We start from the raw sequence: 23481 nt of genomic DNA on the forward strand, positions 1-23481 counted from the left end.
TCCAAATTTGACAGTTTACGTAATTGAGGCACTATCTCCAATCAGTTGTGCCTTGGGCAATACAGTCCCCCATACCCTTGTGCAGAACTAGCTCCTATTTAAAGATAAAACAAAAAATATCTTTTTCATTGATCCTCTGTCATTTCCAAGGCTTTAGATCTGTGGATTCATAATTTGTAGAATAAAAAGGGGCTTTAGACATCATCCCATGTGATTTCCTCTCATTTCCTATAATATACCAGGTTTATTGAGTTGCCCAAAGTCACCTGTTGTAAAGTGTGAAGCTAGTACCAGAAACTGGATCTCCAAAGTCCCACCCAATCAATGTTGTTGTTTTTTATGAATGACTAATGACTGTATTAATTTTGCAGTGTTTACTAGGCAGTTGCACTTTAAATATGAGTTATTGGGCAATTGTATTTTTATTTTACAATAATTTAGGACTGTTAAAAAGTTATTCTAATGTCTTCTTTGGTAATTCTACATATCTTTAGAAAACCTTATATAAAATCCTGAAATTAAATTATGGTGATATTAACCATATCATGCCACTTACTTAAGCATCATTATTCAGGTTAAGATATTTATAATATAAAAAGAACCATATTATTAATATTAGTATAAATGCTGGCTGCACGGGGACTTTCTAAACATATTTTAAAAGGGTAAGTTCAAGATATTTGTAGCACAACTGCATTTACAAAGTCTTATGAACAAAGGAAAAGGCATGCTATCTATGCAAAGGTTTAGTTTTTATTGTATATTATGAACACATGTGAATCTTGTCATGTCATTGAAATTGCTGTATTGTATTGAATATTGTAATCTTTTCTCATGGTTCTCCAACTGTCTCCTTTATATGAACATTGAGAATTTGGTCCAGGTTGCCCTCTTTCTGTTGGCTGTGTAAGTGTAGAGCCTAATCTGTGGCCTATCTATAGGAAGTACAGGATTTTATGGAACTAAATTTTACTCTCCTTCTGGTCTTGCTTAATATTCTTGCATTTCTTTAATTTCTTCTGTATTTCCTATTTTATAATGCCAGCTTCATGTACTTTTCTACTCCTTTAAGAAGCCTTAAATATTTTCTGGAAAGAGGTGGAGGATAATCAATAATAAAAGGATAAATTAGAAAACAAAAATTATAATAAAAATGTGTAATGAACATAAATATTTACAGAATAAAATAGCAGAGTTACTAATGTGTAAAATTCTTTATTGTATGAGTGATTCTAAAATATCCATATACACAGATAATTTCACAGAAGTAATTTTTAAAATGTGTATCTTTCATTGTTGCTTATGTGGCAGATTATATTTTTCAAAAATGGACAGAGACAATTTTTCATTTCCACATTTGGTTTTAGAACCTTGCCACTCCCATCAGGAGGTGTAGTCTATTTCCTTTTCTCTTGAAAGTACGTGTGACTTTGTGGCTGGCTCAACCAAATGAAGATTACAAGGTGATATGGTCTCTCTCTCTTTTTCATTTCAACCTTGGAACTCAGTCACAGCTATGAGAAAGACCAGGCCACAAGGAGAGATTATATACTATTATGGATTAACATGTATGCAATATAATATATATCTTAATGAATATTCAGATTATTTCCATATTTTTGCTTCTATAAGCATTACATAAGCCCCCCTATTTTCCATGCATATATTCTTATGTAACAGTATTTATTTCTTAGGGATTATTTCCAGGAGAATATTTGCTGGGTCAAGCGTTTTTTAATTTAATAGATGTTGTTAGATTGCTTCTTTCTAAGTTGGCTACAATACTTCAACTAGCAGCACACAAATTCTTTTATTTGTCCAGAATATTTTATATCTCAAATAAGATTATGTATACATATATATACATATTTTTATTTTATATATAGATTAATTAGATATTGATATAGGTATAGGTATAGATAGAGGTTGAGATAGATATAGAAATAGAGATAGAGATAGAGATAGAGATAGAGATAGAGATAGAGATAGAGATAGAGATAGAGATAGAGATATTCGACGTGCTAATTTCCAAATATTTTCATTTGTGTGTGTTTGTGCATTTCTGTGTGCATGCAATTATAAATTATTTTTCTCTTTCCATTTCTAAATGTGTCAGAAAGTTAAAAAACTACTGCTTTTTATGTGTCTTATATCCAGACTCCTTAAAAATTCTCATTAATTTTCATAGATTTGTCAACAATCTCCTGGGATGGATACAATCATATCAATCACAAAAAACAGTGAAACTTTCTTTTCCTCCCAATATCAGTACTAGTTTGTTTTCTTGTGCTATTGCTTTCAGTACACTTCCAACCAATATGGAAACTAATGTCAAAAGCAAGCTTCCCTATCCAGGCTATGACCTTAAATAGAAAGACCTTAAAGCTGTGCTTTTATAACAATGCTCGTTATTTAATTTGTATAGTCAAGTAATGAATTTAAGCAGTATCTTTTCATTCTGCTTTTATTTGGTAAATAGAATATCAAATTCTTTTCATTATCTCTCTCTGTTGATCTCCTGAGATTTTCTGTATTACTTTAATACACCTGAAGTACCAATAATTTAAATATTTAATATAAATCACCTGTGAATCTATCTTTTTCTTCATTTCAAAAACCTACTAATTTTTTATTCAATGTGGTAATTATATATGTTGCAAAAAATTATACATTTCCTTAGTTTTAAATGTGTTGCTATAGCATTATCCTAATATATAAAAACCCTGGGTCATAATGACCAGTAATGACCAAGGCTTGACCAACCATAAGTCAGTCCTGCAGTCAGCGCTGGGTTGCCGTGGCAACGCAGCATTGACTGCTTCCACTGCAAGCACAGTGCCCCAGCACTGAATGCTGAGGGGGCTGCGAATCAGGGCCAGAGAGAGGCCTGAAGAAAGAAGCAGGGACTGATCCATTGCCTCTGTGGCAGCTTTTAATCAGCACTTGCCTCTCTCTTTCTCTCCCAGTCTGGCCAGCAGCCGTGCCTCCATTTTTCTCCAGGACTCCACCAGGGCTGCTGATCAGCCCCACCTTTCTAATCAGGCCCTGTTAATAGGCCCAGAGATGCTGACTGGCATAGAAACTGACCAATCATAACCAAATATCTGGGTGAAGTGTGAGGAACCTATGGTTGCCTAGGAGGCAGAGCTTTTAACTCTGACTGGCATAGAAACTGACCAATCAGAACCAAATCTGGGTCAACTGTGAGGAGCCAATGGCTGCCTAGGAGGTGGAGCTTTTGACGCTGACTGGCATAGAAACCGACCAATCAGAACCAAATTGGCCAGTAGAGGAGGGCAGTTGTGGGTAAGATCAGGTTGCCAGGGGAGGGCCATTGGGGGCAAGATCAGGCCTGCAGGGGAGGGCAGTTTGGGGCAACCAGGCTGGCAGGCAGAGGCAGTTAGGGGAGATCAGGCAGGCAGGCAGAAGTGTTGGGGCAATGAGGCAGGCAGGCAGAGGCAGTTAGGGGCAATGAGGCAGGCAGGCAGAGGCAGTTAGGGGCGATCAGCAGGCAGGCAGGTGAGTGGTTAGGAGCCAGTGGTTCCAGATTGTGAGAGGGATGTCTGACTGCCAGTGGGATTGGGCCTAAACGGGCAGTCGGACATCCCCCAAGGGGTCACCGATTGGAGAGGGTGCAGGCTGGGCTGAGGGATCCCTCACTCTGTGCATGAATTTCATGTACAGGGCCACTAGTATATTATAAACTTCTTTGTTATTCTTTTAATACCCTCTGTAGTTAAATCTTATCATCTCTAATTATGTATATTTAGCCCACTCCTTTGTCCTTAATCAGGCTTACGAGGGATTTAGCATTTTTATTGGACTTTTATATAAAACACCTTTGCTTATCTTTTGTACGTTTTTGAATGAAAATACAGATTATAAGTGTGTCCATTTCACAGGGTTATTATTGTGAGAATTAAATAATGTTAACAAAATGCTTAAATTTACTCAAATTTCAAAAGAAACATATTGAAGATTTTTACTGTAATTATGTTTACATCAACTTGCCAGTATTCTAATATGTTGTTCTTTATATATTCAGCTTCTGTATTGTTTTCATACAAAGGTCTATAATTACATGTCTTCTCCACATAGTGTGACTTTTATTTATATGTCATCCCACTTTATACCCTGTTTAATGATTAGTGATTTCAATCCTAAAGTCCTCCTAATATTGTTCTCCCCCCTCTTTCTCAATGGTATTTACCTTTATATGGGTTTTGACAAGTATATAATGATGTATATCCACCAATCTAGTATCTATATAATAAAAGCCTAATATACTAACTGCCCAGTTGGCCGGTCAGCCATTTAACCAATCAAAGCATAATATGCTAATGATATACTAAGGCCACTCAACCACTTGCTATGATGTGCACTGACCACCAAGGGGTAGATGCTCCAACCGGTAGGAGCTGCTGGGGTCTAGTCGATCAGGACTGAGCGAGACGGGCCAAACATGCCCTGAAGCCCTCCCGTGGTCCCTCCCCAGCCCTGATCATGCACTGGTAGAGTCCCTCGGCGTGGCCTGTGACCTCTTGCAATCCGGAACCCCTTGGGGGATGTCAGAGAGATGCCCGAATGACTGGTCATTATGACACGCACTGACCACCCAGGGGCAGATGCTCAATGCAGGAGCTGCCCCGGGTGGTGAGTGCGCTCCCACAGGGGGAGCGCCACTTAGCCAGAAGCCAGGCTCATGGCTGGTGAGCACAACGACAGTGGCAGGAGCCTCTCCCACCTCCATGGCAGTGCTAAGGATGTCTGATTGCGGCTAAGGCCTGTTCCCCAGAGGGAGCAGGCCTAAACTATCAGTTGGACATCCCCCAAGGGCTCCCAGACTGCGAGAGGGCACAGGCCAGGCTGAGGGACCCACCCCCACAAGTGCACGCATTTTGTGCACTGGGCCTCTAGTATAGGATAGTTTCACTGCTCTAAAAATCTCTTGCATCATGTTATATTTTTCATTTTAAGTTTTTATGTATTTGGTTTACTATTTTAAACTTTGCCCTTTTTTTGTTTCTTATTTTTTGTTTGTTTGATTGAGTTGGTGTTCTTGTTAATTTGGAAATTGTACCATATTATTTTTTTTAATTTTATTTAATGGGTGCCTTTCCATTCTCAGTGCTCATATTGCAACACATTTCTTTACTACAATCTGACTAAATGAAAATAATATTAATAACATTTATTGAGTGTTATTATGAGCATTTTCAAGTGTTAATAATTTAAATTAGCTTTAGATTATAATTAACAATATACAGGGTGTGCCCAAAATATATATATTGTTAATTCCAATTGGTTACGTCTGAAAATAAATAAATTAAAGTGTGTATACAGCCCTGGCTGATTTGACTTGGTGGATAGAGCATTGGCCTGTGGACTGAAGGGTCCCGGGTTTGATGCCTGGGTTGCAGGCTCGATCCCCAGTAGGAGGCATGCAGGAGGCAGCCGATTAATGATTCTCTCTCATCATTAATGTTTCTATCTCTCCCTGCCTCTCTGAAATCAATAAAAATATAAATTTAAAAAAAAAAACTATAAAAAATGTGTATATACATTTTTTGGACACCTTATAAAATAATATGTCTGTTCTTACTGAGTCCTCATGAAAACCCTGTAAGGTAGACATAATTATATCTAACTAGAGGCCCAGTGCACGAAATTTGTGCAGTGATGGGTATCCCTCAGCCCAGCCTGCACCCTCTCCAATCTGGGACCCCTCAGGGGATGTCCGACTGTAGGTTTAGGCCCAATCCCACAGGGCAGTCAGACATCCCTCTCACAATCCAGGACTGCTGGCACCCAACTGCTCGCCTGCCTGCCTGCCTGATTGCCCCTAACCGCTTCTGTCTGCCAGCCTGATCACCCCCTAATCACTCCCCTGCCAGCCTGATCAACGCCTAACTGCTCCCCTGCCAGCCTGATTGCCCCCAACTGCCCTCCCCTACCAGCCCAATGGCCCCCAACTGCCCTCCCCTGCCAGGCCGATCTCACCCAACTGCCCTCCCATGCCAGCCTGGTTGCCCCTAACTGCCCTCCCCTACTAGCCTTGTCCCCCCCAACTGCCCTCTGCTGTAAGCCTGGTTGCCCCTAACTCCCCTCCCCTGCAGGCCTGGTTGCCCCCAACTGCCCTCCCCTGCAGGCCTGGTCCCCCCCCCAACTGCCTTCCCTCCCCTGCAGGCCTGATACCCCCAACTTCCCTTGTCTGCAGGCCTGGTACCCGCCAACTGCCCTCCCTCCCCTGCAGGCCCTGTCACCCCCAACTGCTCTCTCCTGCCAGCCTGGTTGACCTCAACTTCCCTCCCCTGCCGGCCATCTTGTGGCGGCCAACTTGTGACCACATGGGGGCGGCCATTTTGTTTGAGGGCATGACAGTCAATTTGCATATTACCTTTTTATTATATAGGATTATTATATAGGACTACTGAGGCATCCAGAGACTTTGTCGATATTACACAGGTAAGAGGTGGAACCAGGCTTTTGAATTCAGGTAGACTGGGTCTAGCCCAAACTTTGAAACTAAATTATATAATGACTTCCATCAATTCAACTTTTTACCTCAGTAAGTCATTCTATTTGCTTTATTCTTTCTTCTATTACAATAAGATGATATTTTAAAAATGTTTTCCCTTTCCTTTTCCTTTTCTCTGCTATTCTTAGGAGACTTTTATAATGCTTTTATACTCTATTTTACCTACCATCTACTCCTAGAATTTTTTGAAATAATTTAGAATTTTCTGTTCTGGACTATTATTCTTACCAAGACTTTTTTACATGACAAATTAAAATGAGATTATTTTTCCTAGTTAAAAAAAAAAAAATTAAGTGTATAATTCAATGTTTTCAAAGCTGTCACATAAGTGTAAATTGGTACACTTCAGTAAAACAGTTTGATAGATATAAAGAATATTTAAAGACTAACTGCCCTCCCCTGCCAGCCTGTTTACCTTAATTCCACTTTGAGAACATACAGTAAAGAAACATTCAGAAATAAAGACATAATCCTATCTAATAAAAGAGTAATATGCAAATTAACCATCACTCCACTACACCCACAAGGCATGCCCCACAGCCAATCAGGAGTGAGTATGCAAATTAACCCAACCAATATGGCTGCAACCACAGAGAGAGCAGGAGGGAGGCTTGGGTTTCCCCGGCAATGGAGGAAGCCAAGCTTTCCACACACCCTGGCTGGCCCAGGCCTCCACTTAAGGCTACAAAGTTTCAATTATAGAAGATACATAAATCCCAACAGAAATGGCAGCAGCCACTGAGCTGGAGAGAGCAGAAGGCTAGGGTTGCCCCCGGCAATGGAGGAAGCCAAGCTTCTGCAGCCCTGGCCTGCTTTGACCTCCGCTTAAGACTACAAAGTTTCAATTATAGAAGATAAGTCCCAACAGAAATGGCTGCCGCCACTGAGCAAGCAGAAGTCTTGGCTCCGCTCCAGGCTACAAAGTTTCAATTGTAGAAGATAAATAAATTCCAGATACCAGGGCCTCTGCTTGGGTCGCCGGGGATCATGGCTGGCCTGCAAACCACCACAGGCCCTTCGCCCAGGCTATCCCACACCTCAAAGGAACCCCCACCCTGATCCAGGACACCCTTCAGGGCAAACCAGCTGGCTCCCACCCATGCACCAGGCCTCTATCCTATCTAATAAAAGAGTAATATGCAGATTGACCATCACTCCAACACACAAGATGGCTGCCCCCATGTGATCAAAGATCCTGCCCCCATATGGACACAAGATGGCCACCACAAGATAGCCAGCAGGGGAGGGCAGTTGGGAGGGACCAGGCCTGTAAGGGAGGGCAGTTGGGGGCAATCAAGCCTGCAGGGGAGGGCAGTTAGGGGTGACCAGGCCAGCAGAGGAGGGAAGTTGAGGGCAAACAGGCTGGCAGGGGAGCAGTTAGACATTAATCAGGCTGGCAGGGGAGTGGTTAGGGGTTGATCAGGCTGGCAGACAGAAGCGGTTAGGGGTAATCAGGAAGGCAGGCAGGTGAGCAGTTGGGAGCCAGCAGTCCTGGATTGTGAGAGGGATGTCCAACTGCCCGTTTAGGCCCGATCCTGGTGGGATCTGTCCTAAACGGGCAGTCAGACATCCCTCGAGGGGTCCCAGATTGGAGAGGGTGCAGATTGGGCTGAGGGACACCCCCCATGCATGAATTTCATGCACTGGGCCTCTAGTTTCAAATAAAAATGTATATCACAGCATTAAATGTGATATCTAAAATTCAATCAAGAGCTGAATAGTTTAAATTAACATGTAACCTTATAAAGGAATTCTGCTCACCTATTAAAAATAACAAATAATTTAGTCACACTAGAAAAATCTCAAAATATGGTATATAGGTAATATATAATATATATTATCAAAATAGTTCTGTTTGGACTATTTTAAAATTATTTTTACTTTGGCATATGCCAAAGGTTTTACAATGATTACATAATACTTCATAATCAGAGTTATTCTGCTTCTCCCCTTTTTATTACTTTAAAGAGTTATTGTATTCTTTACAATGAAATTGGATTTAATACAGAGGGTCAGCTAAAACCACACTGCCCTCTATAGGATTCTGGCAGATACACAAATTTATTTAATTTCTTTTTTTAAGAGTGGCCCAGAATTTTGCACAGTTTATTCACTTTTATAAAAGAACCCTATGTGTAAAGTGGATATATGAAAAGATAATATGTGAAAATGGCCAAAGTAGTCACATGAGGCACTGGATCAGTGTCATTGGCCTAATAATGATATTGAACTCTCTACAATTTAATATAGAACACATTTCTGGTAGAAGTGAAACCTGAAGTTTATAGGAAATAAATTCAATTCTTTAAAACATTGATTGAAATGTGACCAATCAATGACTTTGAAAAATAAATGGAAAAAAAATATTAATTGTAGACAGATTTATTATTCACTTTGCAAAGACTGTGTGTGTTCTTTGTCCTATGTGTACCCTATGTGTAGCCCTTGGTAGATACACAGAGATTTATTTAATGCCAGAGATGAAGGAAACCTTTGAGTCACTTTGGTTCAAGTCTCCCATTTTATAGACAGAGAAACTAAGTATCAGAAAAATTATGGAACTTTTCAGGATCACACTTAAGATTCTAGCAACACTCTTTCTTGGATACATTTTTGTGATTTGTAGGCCAGTACAATCTTTCCATTACACAGAAAAGTCTCTCTTTTGTTTCTGGGCTGTATAATGTCTGTTAGTGTGTTTCCGTGTCTCCTTACATGTGACTTTTTATGGCAACTCCCACACCCCCTTTTTTTTTCCTCTCTAAAGGTTTCCTTTTTCTCCTGCTTCCCATTCAGTGCTGCCTCAAGCTCACTTAGCTGTTAGATTATTCAAATTCAAGAACTCACTGAGAGATTTATGGTAAAAAAAAATAAAAATGACACTCAAATATTTTCCTATTTATAATTTAATATGTACTATCTCTGTGGAGTAGATCATATAAAATATGTATGCATCTAGATATTGAATTTAGTCAACCAAGGCAGATTATAGACAGAATTTGGACTTTGAATTCAGACTGGCTTAAATCACAGCTCTGGCTCCTATAGAAGTGAGCTTGTGAACAAATTACTAAATTCCCCTGAACCTCAATTTCTTTATAAATATATTATCACATACTTTGCATGGTCATGATGAAGAATAAATGAAATAATGGATTTAAAGTTCCCAGTGCACAGTCCCTGGCATTTAGTAGGCACATAGTTTGCAAAATAATGTAATATTTAATGAGAACCCCAAATTCATCTATTATTTATAATCCTATCTAGAGTATTACGTGTTTACATCATACTAAACAACAATATATCCACCTACTCTGTGAGTTGCCTTTACATTTCTATTGGTATTTTTTTATTCTTTTCCTGAAGTTCTGAATTTCAAAATAGTTTGAGCAATCAGTATTTTCTTTAAGGTACTTTTTTTGTTTCTCAGTTTTAAAATCTTTGGTTACCTCAAGTTCATTCATAAAGGTAGTCTTCTATCTTCTCTTCTGAAGGTTTTATTGTTTTACCTTGTACATTTTTATCTTCAGCTATCTGAAGTAATGTTTGTATCATGTTAGACAGAAGTTAAGATTCATCTCCATGTAGCTATCCAATTGTCCCAGCATATTTATCAAAACAGTTGTTCTTCTCCACTGCCCTGCAGTGTCACCATTGACATACATCATAAATCAAGTGATCATATAATTGTTGTTGTTTTTTGTTTTGTTTTTGCTTCAGTACCACACTGTATTAAGTACTAGAAATTAAATCTTGAAATCTTGCACAGCTTTGTTCTTTTCAAAAGAATATCTGGGCTATTGACCATTTGCATTTTCAATGTCAGTTTGTCAATTTTCACCAAATCTACTGGAATTTCTTTCTGTTTTATTATTATTATTATTATTATTATTATTATTATTATTAGAGAAGGGAGAGAGAGAAAGAAAAAAAAACACATTGATGTGAAAGAGAAACATCATTTGGCTACCTCTCACATGCACCTGGATTGGGGATCAAGCCTACAACCTGGGTATGGGCCCTACCTGGGAATCAGACTGGCAATCTTTTGGTACATGGACTGATGTTCAACCAATTGAGCCATACTGGACAGGGCAATTCTACTGGGAGTTTTGGTTAGCATTATCTTAAATCTATGTACCATTGTACCATTTTGGGGAGAATTGGTGTACTAATAACACTGAGTCTTTAATTATGAACATAGTGTATCCAACTGCAAAATTATTAATAAAACTAGTGGCCTGGTGCATGAAATTCATGCATGGGGGTGGGTTCCCTCAGTTCTGCCTGCACCCTCTCCAATTGGGGGTCCCTTGGGGGATGTCCGATAGACATCCCTCTCGCAATCTGGGACCGCTGGCTCCTAACTACTCACCTGCCTGCCGGCCAGATTGCCCCTAACTGCTTCTGCCTGCCTGCCTGATCACACCTAACTGCCCTCCCCTGCCGGCCTGATCTCGCCCCCCAGACTGCCCTCCCCTGCTGGCCTGATCTTGCCCCCAACTGCCCTCCCTTGCTGGCCTGATCTCGCCCCCAATTGCCTCTGCCTGCCTGATCTCACCCCCAACTGCCCTTCCCTGCCGGCCTGATCTCGCCCCCAACTGCCCTCCTCTGCTGGCCAATTTGGTTCTGATTGGTCGGTTTCTATGCCAGTCAGCGTCAAAAGCACCGCCTCCTAGGCAGCCATTGGCTCCTCACACTTCACCCAGATTGGTTCTGATTGGTTGGTTTCTATGCCAGTCAGCATCTCTGGGCCTATTAACGGGACCTGATCAGAAAGGTGGGGCTGATCAGCAGCCCCAGTGGAGTCCTGGAGAAAAATGGAGGCGCAGCTGCTGGCCAGACTGAGAGAGAAAGAGAGAGGCAAGTGCTGATTAAAAGCTGCCACAGAGGCAATGGATCAGTCCCTGCTTCTCTCTTCAGGCCTCTCTCTGGCCCTGATTTGCAGCCCCCTCAACATTCAGTGCTGGGGCACTGTGCCTGCAGTGGAAGCAATCAATGCTGCGTTGCCACGGCAACCCAGCGCTGATTGCAGGACTGACTTATGGTTGGTCAAGCCTTCGTCATTACTGGTCGTTACAACCCAGGGTTTTTATATATTAAAATAAGTACCTTTGAAGACAAAAAGGGTATAGGATTCAGTATCCAGAGAAAGACTAGGAATTAGAATTTCAATATGAAAAGAGAGTCATTGGTGATAAAAGGTTTAGAAGAAGATCAAGGAGACACACCTTTTGATAGAAAATTGAGGAGGTACTTACTAGATAATTTCTATTTTCTCTGTAAAGAAGGAGAAAATAAAGCCATTGAGAGACAGATACAGGCTTGTGGAAAACTATGGAGGTTGCAAATTGCCACAAAAGGGAGAGAAAGAGGGAACAGATCACCAGCATTAATGGTTCAGATAGATAAAGGCTATGGATATGTAGCAACTGAATTATGTAAAGAGCAGCACAGGAGTAGAAAAGAAATAAAAAAAGTATGTTTGAATTGATCTACATTTGAAAATTCGTTGATGTTTTATAAGAAATTCAATGTAGTGACTGATTAAAAAGTTTTGGTAAAGGAGTGACAGAAATGTTGCAACATTAAAAAAAATGTCTCAAGAGTGTTGAAAAATTTAGAGAGAATGGATTCTTTGAGAAACTAGATACCTTCCTCAAGTCAGAGAGCAAGCATGGGAAGCATATGTGAGCAAATGCTGGAAAGATAGTGGAATTGCAGATAATGGGGCAAGGTGAAATTACAAAAGATGTCCCAAAGGTACACATGTGTATTTTAATCTCTTCTCTTCCTATTGAATACACTGTAGGACTTATTTTAGCCATTCTTTTGGAGTGCTCATTTGTAGAATAATTTGGTGAACTTGGGTCCTTCTCATGAATAACTGAATGCTCTCAGGTAGAAGAGAGAATAGGGGGAAGAAGGAAAAATAGTGACAAGGGATAAAAACTATGAATCATATTTTATGTAATTAGAGCTTTTATAATGTGCCTCAGAGATCAGCTGGTTACACCACTATGTTTTTAGAAGGTAGGAAATGTAATCTTAAAGGAAATATTATTTGCAGTTGGAAGTCAGATGTCCTGTGTCTCCTCTTCCACCAGGGTACACCCATCAGCATTATCATGTACTAGGCTGGTATGTATTATATTTCTTGAAACAGGTAGAGTTATTTACCAGTGGGAAAATGTTTGCAACATTTTAGGTTTAATGGCATTTCCATTAGATCTATAAAACTTCCCTATGTGGAATTCTTGGAGACCCACTTAAATGTTTTACATAAGAAAAAGGATTCATGCAATATTGTATCTACCATCTTAAATATTTGCTGAAAGCTATGGTGGAGAAGCTTTGCTGGGAATGCTCTGATGCTTTGACTGTTTCTCTTAAACTGGTGTTCCAGTAGGACTGCCCATTAATGAAAGATTTATGGAAAAGTAAAATAGACAAATGCTTGTAAAAGTACTAAGAACAGTGCATGGCACAAGTATGGTTCTTAATATATTTTAGCTTTTTAGGCATTTACCTTCATTTGTGATAATGCTTGATGAAAATTGAAGATGAGGAAGAGAATGAGATTCCTATAAAATATTTTTTAAAGGGACTTCACAGCTATCAGATGCAAATAATGAGTGGCTATAAATATTCAACAGAAGCAACCACATTTTATTTATCTCCAAGTGCCTACCATTGTTGCCTGGCACAGAACGGCTAAATTAATGGGTAAACAAGTCAGTCTTGAGGAGTTTTGTTAGTTCATCCCATGAAAGATGGGAAAGATGTCAGAGAGACTCAAGAATCTTCATCCACTTACATGCTATTCCCCAATCATATCTGACACGTTTTAAATCAATACTCAAACTGTCCCATGTGGAAGTGTCTTCTCTGAAACATTTTTATCTGTCTGTCAGATTCCCACTCAATCTTCTTTGTCCACTGACCTTCTACACTGGTATTATGGCTGAGGAGAAACTCATGTATTAGCACCTAGCAATATGTAGTATTTTGGAAATACACCTACAGAATGCTCTAGCATCACATTCCACAATCGCTAAGACATAGAAAAGACTGAGAATTGAAAGGTACTAGACACAACGTGTTTCCATCTTCCCTATGTACTTTTGTGTTTTCCCCAACAGACTGTGAGCTCCCTGATACACATCTCTACCTCTACAGCATGCTCTCACATTCAATTCTCATTAAAAATAAAATAATGGAATATTTTTTTACAAACAATAGTATACAGTAAAAAGTCATATACTTGAGGATAAAGTAAGTAGGCTGTTTCAAATATTCTTGGAGTATTTCTTCAGAGAGACTTTGACTTTTATGCATCCTGGGGGAAGAATGGGGAGACCAAATGTTGGACATTCTATTTAAAGATAATATATCATTACTGTTTTGAACTAACAACCCCACTGTGATTCCATTATCTTGAACTGAAGTGGGCAGTAAACTTTATTGGGACAGGTGAGAATAAGGAGAGAATAATTGATAAGTGACAAATTTTAATAAGTGGAAAATTAGTAGCTAAAATCTATTAGTGATCAGAACAGGGAACAAAATCCATATTTTGAATATGTTCATTTTAAGAAAGATTATTTCCAATCACCTATCAATATACTCTGAAATATGATAAATATTAACCCCTCATCCTGATCTCTCATCTTTGGAGTCCTATTCTTTAAATAAATAGAGAACTATGGTCACCTAGCCCTTTTGGCTAAACTTCTTGTCTTCTACTTTATAGTAATGACCTTTCCATCAACTCTACACCTCTTCAATTTAAAAAAAATCCAACATCCTCCAAATTCCTTACTTTTATTCTACTCTGGGCCTTCTTGACCCAAATGTAAGTCCACAGGGTAGAACAGATTATACTGTGAATTTGGGATCAGGAGATCTGAGTTCTACAAGTTGACATACCGTTGACTTTCAGAGTGACCTTATAAAAGCCATTTTCTATCTGGACCTTTAGTTTTCATATTTGTAAACATAATAGGGGCTAGAGTTGATGATCTCCAGGGTCCTTATGAGCCACTTTAGAGGAGACATTCTAAATACTTAACTGTCTCTCAAATCTTTTTGCCAGGGAGCTGTTACATCCTTCAGACACTAGAGGGGGCTTCCTGAAGACTTTTCTAACATACCCAGATTTAAGTAAGGAATGTGTGTCTCTCAATGGCAATCCCGGCTCCCATGAAAATTGTGATTCTTTTTACTTTAAAGTAAATGGAAAGAAACATATGTTGCAGCAGTTATAACATTTTGTATGAATATGACTTTGTACAATGAGGCTAATTTAATTTGCTTTAAATACCAACGTGGTCTAGAATTTGCTATCTTCTATCTTAAATTTATGGAAATATGGGTTTGCACTTTTAGAAACCAATGGAAGTAAAGTACAATCATGAGATTAGGTTTCTGAAAGTCATTATTCTCAGATACTTTTTTGATGATATTGTAAAAAGAAAGTTAAGAAGGCCCTATGTACTTTGTAAAGAGCAGGCTGTAGAAAATAAAGTCAACTTGATAAAGAACCATCTAAAAATAAAAGTATCATGAGCTACTTTTTAAATTCCAAAGAAAACAAGTTTGAAAAGTTTGTAGAAAACAAACAAAAATCTATCATCCGAAATACAATATAGGTTGATGAGAAGTTAATTAGCATTTATATCAATAAATACAATATAGGTTGATGAGAAGTTAATTAGCATTTTTACTAGAGGCCTGGTGCACAAAATTCATGCATGGGGGTTGTCCCTTAGACCAGCCTGCACCCTCTCCAATCTGGGACCCCTCGAGGACACTCGGACATCCCTCTCACAATCCAGGACTGCTGGCTCCCAACTGCTCGCCTGCCTGCCTGCCTGATTGCCCCTAACCTCTTCTGCCTACCAGCCTGATCACCCCCTAACCACTCCCCTGCCAGCCTGATTGATGCCTAACTGCTCCCCTGCTAGCCCTATTGCCCCTAACTGCCCTCCCCTGCTAGCCTGGTCACCCCTAATTGCCCTCTCCTGCCAGCCTGGTCACCCCTAACTGCCCTCCACTGCTGGCCTGGTCACCCCTAACTTCCCTCCCTTGCCAGCCTGGTCACCCCCAACTTCCCTCCCCTGCCAGCCTGATTGCCCCTAACTGCCCTCCCTTGCTGGCCATCTTGTGGTGGCCATCTTGTGTCCACATGGGGGCAACCATCTTGTGTGTTGGAGTGATGGTCAATTTGCATTTTACCTCTTTATTATATAGGATTGCTATTTTTAAATTAAGGAACATTACAACATATTTGTGATCACAAAACACTAATTAACCTGCTTATTTGCTTCTTTTTACAGTATTTTCTTATTCTCTTTAAGTTTATTAGGTTTCATCTTTGGTATTATATTTTAGAATATCTTTAGGTGTTAAGATTTTCTTCTCTTTAAGGCTTAAAACTACAAAGCTTTGCAATCTGAGATCTTATGGCTTCATTATAAGGAAGCCTCAGTTATTGTTATGGTTCCTTTCCATTCTTTTCCTTTATTTCTGGTAATCCTCCTCTGGGAGTATTAACAAGCTGATGCTCTAACCACTGAGCAACCAGCTAGGGCCAGAAGTTATATTTTTGACAACCAATTTTCTCGAACTAACTTTTGCATCTTACTTTCCAACATCCTCCCTTATATTTCTAGAAATATTTATATTCATGTTTTAAATATTTGTTCTCTCTGTTCCATTAGCTCTATATTCTCTAGCATCAGGTATTTCATTTGTTGTCTGCAAGAATGTTTATGCTATTCAAAAAGCTCAAGAAATTTTACTGTGACCTCATTATCATTCATATGAGACTCCTAGCTAAATTTTGTTACTACAATATTTCAAGGTTGGAATACCTATAGTTTTGTTTTATTTATTGAAGTGTGACTCTGCATTTTTTCTCTTTATCTGTCTTTTCTGATCTATCAATGTTCTAAACATAGCCAAAACCCCACATTTGAATAATGCTTATGTAAAGATGACAAGTCAACTCAATTGATAATATATTATTTCCTATTTAGGTATGGAAATTAATTTAACATTTAATGTTTTCTCTTTTCCTCTTTCTCTCTCTCACTCTTACTCCCACTACCAAAATGGTGCTCCTGTAGTTTGGAGCACTAATTTTTTCTAAAATAAATAGAGCCCATATATTGCTGGGTGTTAGTAAAATAGGTAAGATATATATAATGGAATTATTGATGAATACAAATATGACAAAGATTTATAGAAGGAAAAGTGGTATGTGCATTTTGATTAATCAAATTCAATTACTATACATAATGTCTATTTTAGAAAATATAGATTGTGTAAAAGAATACCCAAGGTAACCTGAAAAGATATGGATTTAAATCCCAGGTCTACTTTGTAGTAATAATCTGACCTTGGTTAAGTTCCAAGACCTCTGCATTTCAGTTTTTAAATTTATAATTTATAAATTATTCATTTGTTCTTCTCTGAATTTACCTATTAAGGAAGTATGCACAAAGCGAAAAGAATATGCTAGTGAGGGAAGAGAGAGAGAGAAAGAGAGAGAGAGAGAGAGAGAGAGAGAGAGAGAGAGAGAGAGAGAGAGAAAATGCATTAATTTGGGAGTTCATCTAATAATCCCCAATGCAGGGTTTCTCTGATAAAATATGATGTAGGAATGCACTTAGCCTTGGATGTCTGAGCTTCCTTTGAATTTAGAATGGCTAGTTTTGTGGCACAAAGACCATTTACGCAACTAGTCAAAAAATATTTTCAGCTGCTATACCTCATTTTGTAGCACAGAGAGAACAAATGTAGGGCCTGCATTGCAAGAGTAGACCCAAACAGCTATGTGACTAGTGTGCTTTATACATGGGAGCACCAAACGTAAAGATTGAGGCACCTGAGTAAAAGGATTAAGGGAGAAAGATCAACCAAAGGACTTGTGTGCATGCATATGAGCCTAACCGGTGGTCACGGAAAACAGGGGGGTGGGGGCATGCATGGGGAGGGGTTTGGGATGGGAATGGGGGGGATGAGGACAAATATGTGATACCTTAATCAATAAAGTAATTTTAAAAAAGGATTAAAAGAGAAAGCAGAGCATTTGCCTACTTCTTACAGAAAAGAGATTTGTCTACCAGCAAATATGACCAACTCGTGTTCAGAATAGTCAATGACCAACTCTTCTTCCTTAAGTATAAATCAGAAAGGGAGTAAAGAAAGAAGTTAGAACTGTAGACAGAAGTGTTCACTATGGATTAAGGCATATATGAAGAGGACAGGTAATTTTTTCCTTCCACAACAGTGATAACTAAGTGAAGCAGCATGCAAAGTGTTTGGCAATAAAAAAAAAATTGAGAGATTTATTGATATCTTTATTAAAAGAGGCATTTATTTGTTTAAACCATTTTGTGCTCCAGGTGGAAACTATCATATTTTTCGGCTGCCCTTTATAAGATGCTTACCATTTTTCTTAGAGCATGGCAGATCCTCAATACACAGTAGTTTGATGTTAGAATTTTTACTAGACTTAGTGATCTGATAGTAAACTAATTCAGTCCTATCAATAAAGTATCTTTATTTTATAGCACTCCCTAAACTATTAAAATCTCTGTTATTAGTAATAGTATTAGTATTAGTAGTAATACTAATGGGGACTTCAGTTTGGAAATCGTAGGTGTATAATTCTATTTCTTATAATAAACGTTAAGTATCAATGTAGTTTTTAAAGATATTTTTGTTCATTTATTTCTACATATTTTTAATTTTATATTTGTTTCAGGTATATAGCATAGTGGTTAGACAAATAATTCCCAAAGTGATCCCCCTGATATGTCTAGTACCCACCCGGCACCATACATAGTTATGACAGTATGATTTATCACATTCCCTGTGTTGTACTTTACATCCCCATGATTATTTTGTAACTTCTCACTCCACCCTTTTCATCCATTCTTTCCACCCCATTGCACTGGCCACTCTCAGTTTGTTCACTGTACCTATGAATCTGTTTCTATTTTGTTTGTTTATTTTTTTCTTTAGATTCCACATATTAGTGAAATCATATGATATTTGTCTTTCTCTGTCTGACTTATGTCTCTTCACATAATACCCTCTAGGTCCATCCATACAAATGGCCAACAGACATATGGAAAGATGTTCAGCATCACTAATCATCAGAGAAATGCAATGAGATATCACTTCACACCTATCTGAACGGCTATCGTCAGTAAATTAGCAAGTGTTGTCGAGGATGTAGAGAAAAGAGAACCCTCATATACTGGTAGTGGGAATGCAGATTTATGCAGTCACTATGGAAAACAGTGTGGAGGTTCCTCATAAAAGTAAAAAATAGAACTACCTTAAAACCCAGCAATTTCACTTCTGTGAATATATCTGAAGAAATCCAAAACACAAATTCAAAAAGATATATTCATTATTATGTTAGTTGCAGTGTCAGTCATTTACAATAGCCAAGATATAGAAGCAACCCAAGTGGCCATCAATAGATGAGTGGATAAAGAAGATGTGGTACATATATACAATGGAATATTAGTGGGCTACAAACATGAATGAAATCTTACCATTTGCAACACCATAGTATCAGTATAGTTTTCAAGCATTCTTCTTAATTTCGCTGTTAATGACATCTCTTTGTTTATGATTTTCTTTTTCTTAAAATACTCCTTTCTCTTGTCTACCATGATACCACAGCCCTCTTCATTCTCTATCTGTGCCTTCAGAGTCTCTATCGCCAATTCTTCCTCCTCTAGTGGACCATTAGAATTGCCCAGGCTTGCAGTCTTGCCCCTTTCCTTATTCTATGAAATTTTCTTAAGCAAAGTAATTCATGCCATGGTTTCAGTGACTTTCTATACTTTTATGACTTTGAAGTGTACATATTTAATATGAACTTTTCTCTTGACCTCAAGTCTGTGAATTTATTACATTTTTGTTGTCTTCTACTGGATATTCCACAGGCAAGACAGACACAACCTGACCAAAACTGAATGCAATCTTTGCTATCACTCTCAATCTTCTCCCTCTCAGTAAGTGATGACATCATCCATCCTGTCACTCAAACCAGAATCAGTTAGGAAATTAAACTTGACTCCTCCTTCATGCTCGCCTTCTATAGTCAGTTAGTCATAACATTTCAATTCTAAATCTTTTTCTAAAACTTCAATTATTTTAATTCCTACTTCCCACCATGGTCTAAACTTCTATTACTTTTTTGGCTTGAACTATTATAGGAGTAATAGGTTAGTCTTGCTGAATTCAGAGAATAGTGAGCAATCTCTGATAATTTACTGGCTCTTTAATAAAATTAGAAATCAGTAATATAAACCAAAGCCAATACTACTGAAGAAATTAAAGGTTTATGTCTACATGTCTAAATAATTAATAAGCTAAAGAAAAATCACAATATTATAAAATGCTTAGAACTACATATAATAAAATAATTTTGTATAAAAATGTATAAGAAATAAAGACTTAGAAGATGATTTATAAGCTTAAATAAAATACTAGGAAAGAAGAAAAGTTCAATATAAACTTTTTAAGAAACTAGAAAAAATAGAACCAACAAGTAGAAGAAAGGAAACAATAAAGAAAAAGAGTAATTACAACAAAGAACTAGAAAAATAGTTAATTAATCAACAACCTCATTAGCCAGTTTTAAAAAGAAACCAATTTAATAGACATACATAGGTCCTGATTATAAAAAGAGAAATTTAAATATTAAAAATGGGAAGGGCAGTCTGGCTGGTGTGGGTCAGTGGTTAAGTATCAACCTATGAACCAGGAGGTCATGGTTCGATTTCTGCTCAGAGCACATCCCTAGATTGGGCTTGATCCCCAGTAGGGGTGTGCAGGAGGCAACAGATCAATGATTCTCTCTCATCATTGATGTTTCTATCTCTCTCTCCATTCCTCTCTGAAATCAATAAAAAATATATTTTTAAAAAATCTCCCTGCAAAATATACATTAGGCTCAGATGATTTTATAAGTGAGTTTTTAATTAAACTTTCAAAGAACTGATAATCTCCATTTATTAGCAGAGAAAACAAACACCAATTCATTTTATGTCCATATCAAAATTTATACAATAGCATAAGAAAGGAAAATTGTTGACCAATCCCCCTTATAAGCATACTTTCAAACTACTAAATAATACATTACAAAATGTTGCCTTTATTTGTTTATCACTGCCTCCATATTGATTTGAGGAGTGATATGCACTAATAGAAAAGCCTATAATATATCTCATATTGTTTTACCATTCTGGCTCCCATGCTTTAGAAGTGGAATGTGAAAGATGCCAATGATAGCTAATTGGGTTTAACTGAATTTGTAGCCATTTTCTTTATATTTGACCTCTGTGTTCCACAAGAAGCTTATGTTTTTACCTTTTTTTGGTTTTTAGAATGTCATTAAGTCTGGTAGATTCTAATACCTGACTCTTTTCTTTACATTCTCCCTATGTTCTCAGTCCTGATTTCTTTCACTTCACCCACCCCCTTTTCTCTGGGAGTTAACATTTAAGACCTATCATATTACTCCCCTTAATTCATATCCACTCCCCTGCAGAGTACACCCATTCATATGCATCTAGTAATTCTCATCATATTGATAACTCCCCAACTGAAATGTTCCCCATCTGCTCATCAGAACCCTAGACCTGTCAGATACTAAGTCCTATTGTACATATCACTCCTCAAATTTAATTTGACTAAAACTAAACTCAGCATTTTCTCTGTCAAAAAAAAAACTTACTTCCAGTCTCCTGTTTTCACATTTCTTTTGCCACTGTCATATTTTTGGCTACCTAAGCTTGCCAATTTGTCATTATTGTCTTGAATTTCTCCTTTTATTAGTTATAGGCATCTGATTCAGTATTTAATATATCTTGTATTTTTTTTTTCATTCTATCCAGCCCCATTTCCACTGTCCTTGGCCAAGCGCTTATTACTAATATGGAGCACAGCATCTTAAGCCTCTTGTTGTTGTCCAATCCATACTGCTCACTACTGCTCAGTTTTTGTTAAGCATCCTGTTCATCAGATCAAATAACCATTTTCTGTTCTTCAGAGGCTCACTATTTCTTGTTGCAACAGAGATATAAGATTTTAAGATTTCTCAAAATCTGTGCTTAAAAATCTAATCAACATGATTTCCCATTTCTAGTCTATCTACCTTCATGTTCCATGATATAATACTCATTATAAATTGAATCTCATTACATTGAAAGCTAAAAGAAAGACCTCTTACTGTAGAAATGTAAATAACCACCCTGGCTATGGAATCAATGTTATATTTTTATTTTAATTATACTTTATTTAAAGTACATCCAACTTGAAATTTAGAGAGACTAACAAAAAAAAAAAAAAAAAGTTTATTACCCTATGGGCATTTTTTAGCAGGTCCTTTTATTGTTCTTTTTTTAAAGTGTTACTTGCTTAATGACAATAAGTTTTAAAAAATATTTTTTAGGATGACAACTTGTCTTTGAAAGCAAATATTTGACTCTGATTGTTAAGTGGTTTGTTCCATAAAGGGTATGGAGGAAGCTTGACATGTCTTCTCTGACATTAGTGTAAAGGGGTTTATTAAGAAAATTGGCTGTAACTTGTACCAATCTGTGGTTTCTGCATTTTCTCTTTGGCTTATGTTTTCTCATTCCCTGGTTCCAAACCACATCATTTGTTCCTTAATTCACTTTAAGCCACATATTATCATGACAATGTCTGTTACTCAAGACCCTTAAGTCCCTTGCCAATCTCAATGGTTATTTAATATAATATCAGAGATTATGTGATTGACAATGAAATTAGATCTCAAGCTGATACTTAAAATAGTGACCTACCCTTGGTAAATATCTAAATCTTGGGTTGTTGCTCTGCCCCTATATTTTATATTGTCAAAAATTCTCAGGTTACTTTACTAGAAAATATCCTGATAACATCAACTACAACAACAAAATTACAATATTTTAAGGTTAACATTGTTTAGATAATAACCTGTTTTCTAATTTATAACTATTTTAACATTTTTTTATTTTATTATTTTTAATTTAAATTTTGTCTTTTTGCATGTTTATATCTCCACTTTTTGGTTTCATGAGTATCATTTGTAAGTCATGCTGTTTTCTTTTTACACAATTGCACTTTGTCATTCACAATGATAGCAATTTTTACTTTAAAGTATAGATTAAAATACATATGTCTGCTTAACTATTTTCCACTTAAATTTAAATAATTACATTAATTTACATAAATTTTAAATAGTTTATTATATTTAAATTATAGAGAAAGTACCCTTAAATTTTTTCAACTTTAGAAACTTATTCCTCATAGTTTCCAAAGTTTCAAAATCTATTCCTGTAATATTAACTTTTCATCCCTTAAGCAAAGTTAATATTAATAAATTTATTGGAGCATCTGGATAAATAATTTTGTTAAAAGTAGAGTAATTCATCAGTGATTATCCTTTAAGTAAATTTAATAAAAATGTGCATTTTTTCCCAAAATATTAGATATTTCTTCCTTAGTCAGTGGAACAAAAAAGATTTCAGAATCCTCATTGCCCTAGAACTTTTTGAAAAACATTGTTTGCCAGTTCTTTCTCATAAAGAAAACCACACACTCAAACATGTACAGACCCAAAGAAGAAAATGCAAATTTAATTTTATATGTAGCATTCTTACCTTGAGGTGAGATTTCTTAGCCAGCATCGTACATACACTGCTATCTCTAATGTTAATTTCTCACTGCCTGGTAACCTCACTACTACCTAAAAATATGTTCCACTAGCTCATAAACAATTATATCATCAATCCCCTCTCTGTGTAACAAGAGACCTTAACCACAGAACTGAGAAATAAAAGGAAGAATTATGCCAGAAGTAACAACGGTGCCAGAAACCTGCTTTGCAGTGATTGGCTAAATGGGGC

The 23481-nt window shown here is 37.4% G+C and overlaps 1 protein-coding gene across 1 annotated transcript in view; it reads right to left on the reverse strand.

The window, feature by feature from the left end:
• GMNC (geminin coiled-coil domain containing) overlaps positions 1 to 23262 on the reverse strand; it is a 47868-nt gene extending 24606 nt beyond the window's left edge. The window contains exons 1-2 of the mRNA XM_008151630.3: positions 23236 to 23262; positions 19114 to 19350 (exon numbers count right to left, since the gene is read on the reverse strand). Of these exons, the coding sequence (XP_008149852.2) occupies positions 19114 to 19350; positions 23236 to 23262 (264 nt within the window). The remainder of the gene's footprint in view (positions 1 to 19113; positions 19351 to 23235) is intronic.
• Between the last annotated feature and the right edge of the window lie 219 nt (positions 23263 to 23481).

Source organism: Eptesicus fuscus, chromosome 3 (genome assembly GCF_027574615.1).
Source record: "Eptesicus fuscus isolate TK198812 chromosome 3, DD_ASM_mEF_20220401, whole genome shotgun sequence".
Taxonomy (NCBI): Eukaryota; Metazoa; Chordata; class Mammalia; order Chiroptera; family Vespertilionidae; genus Eptesicus; species Eptesicus fuscus.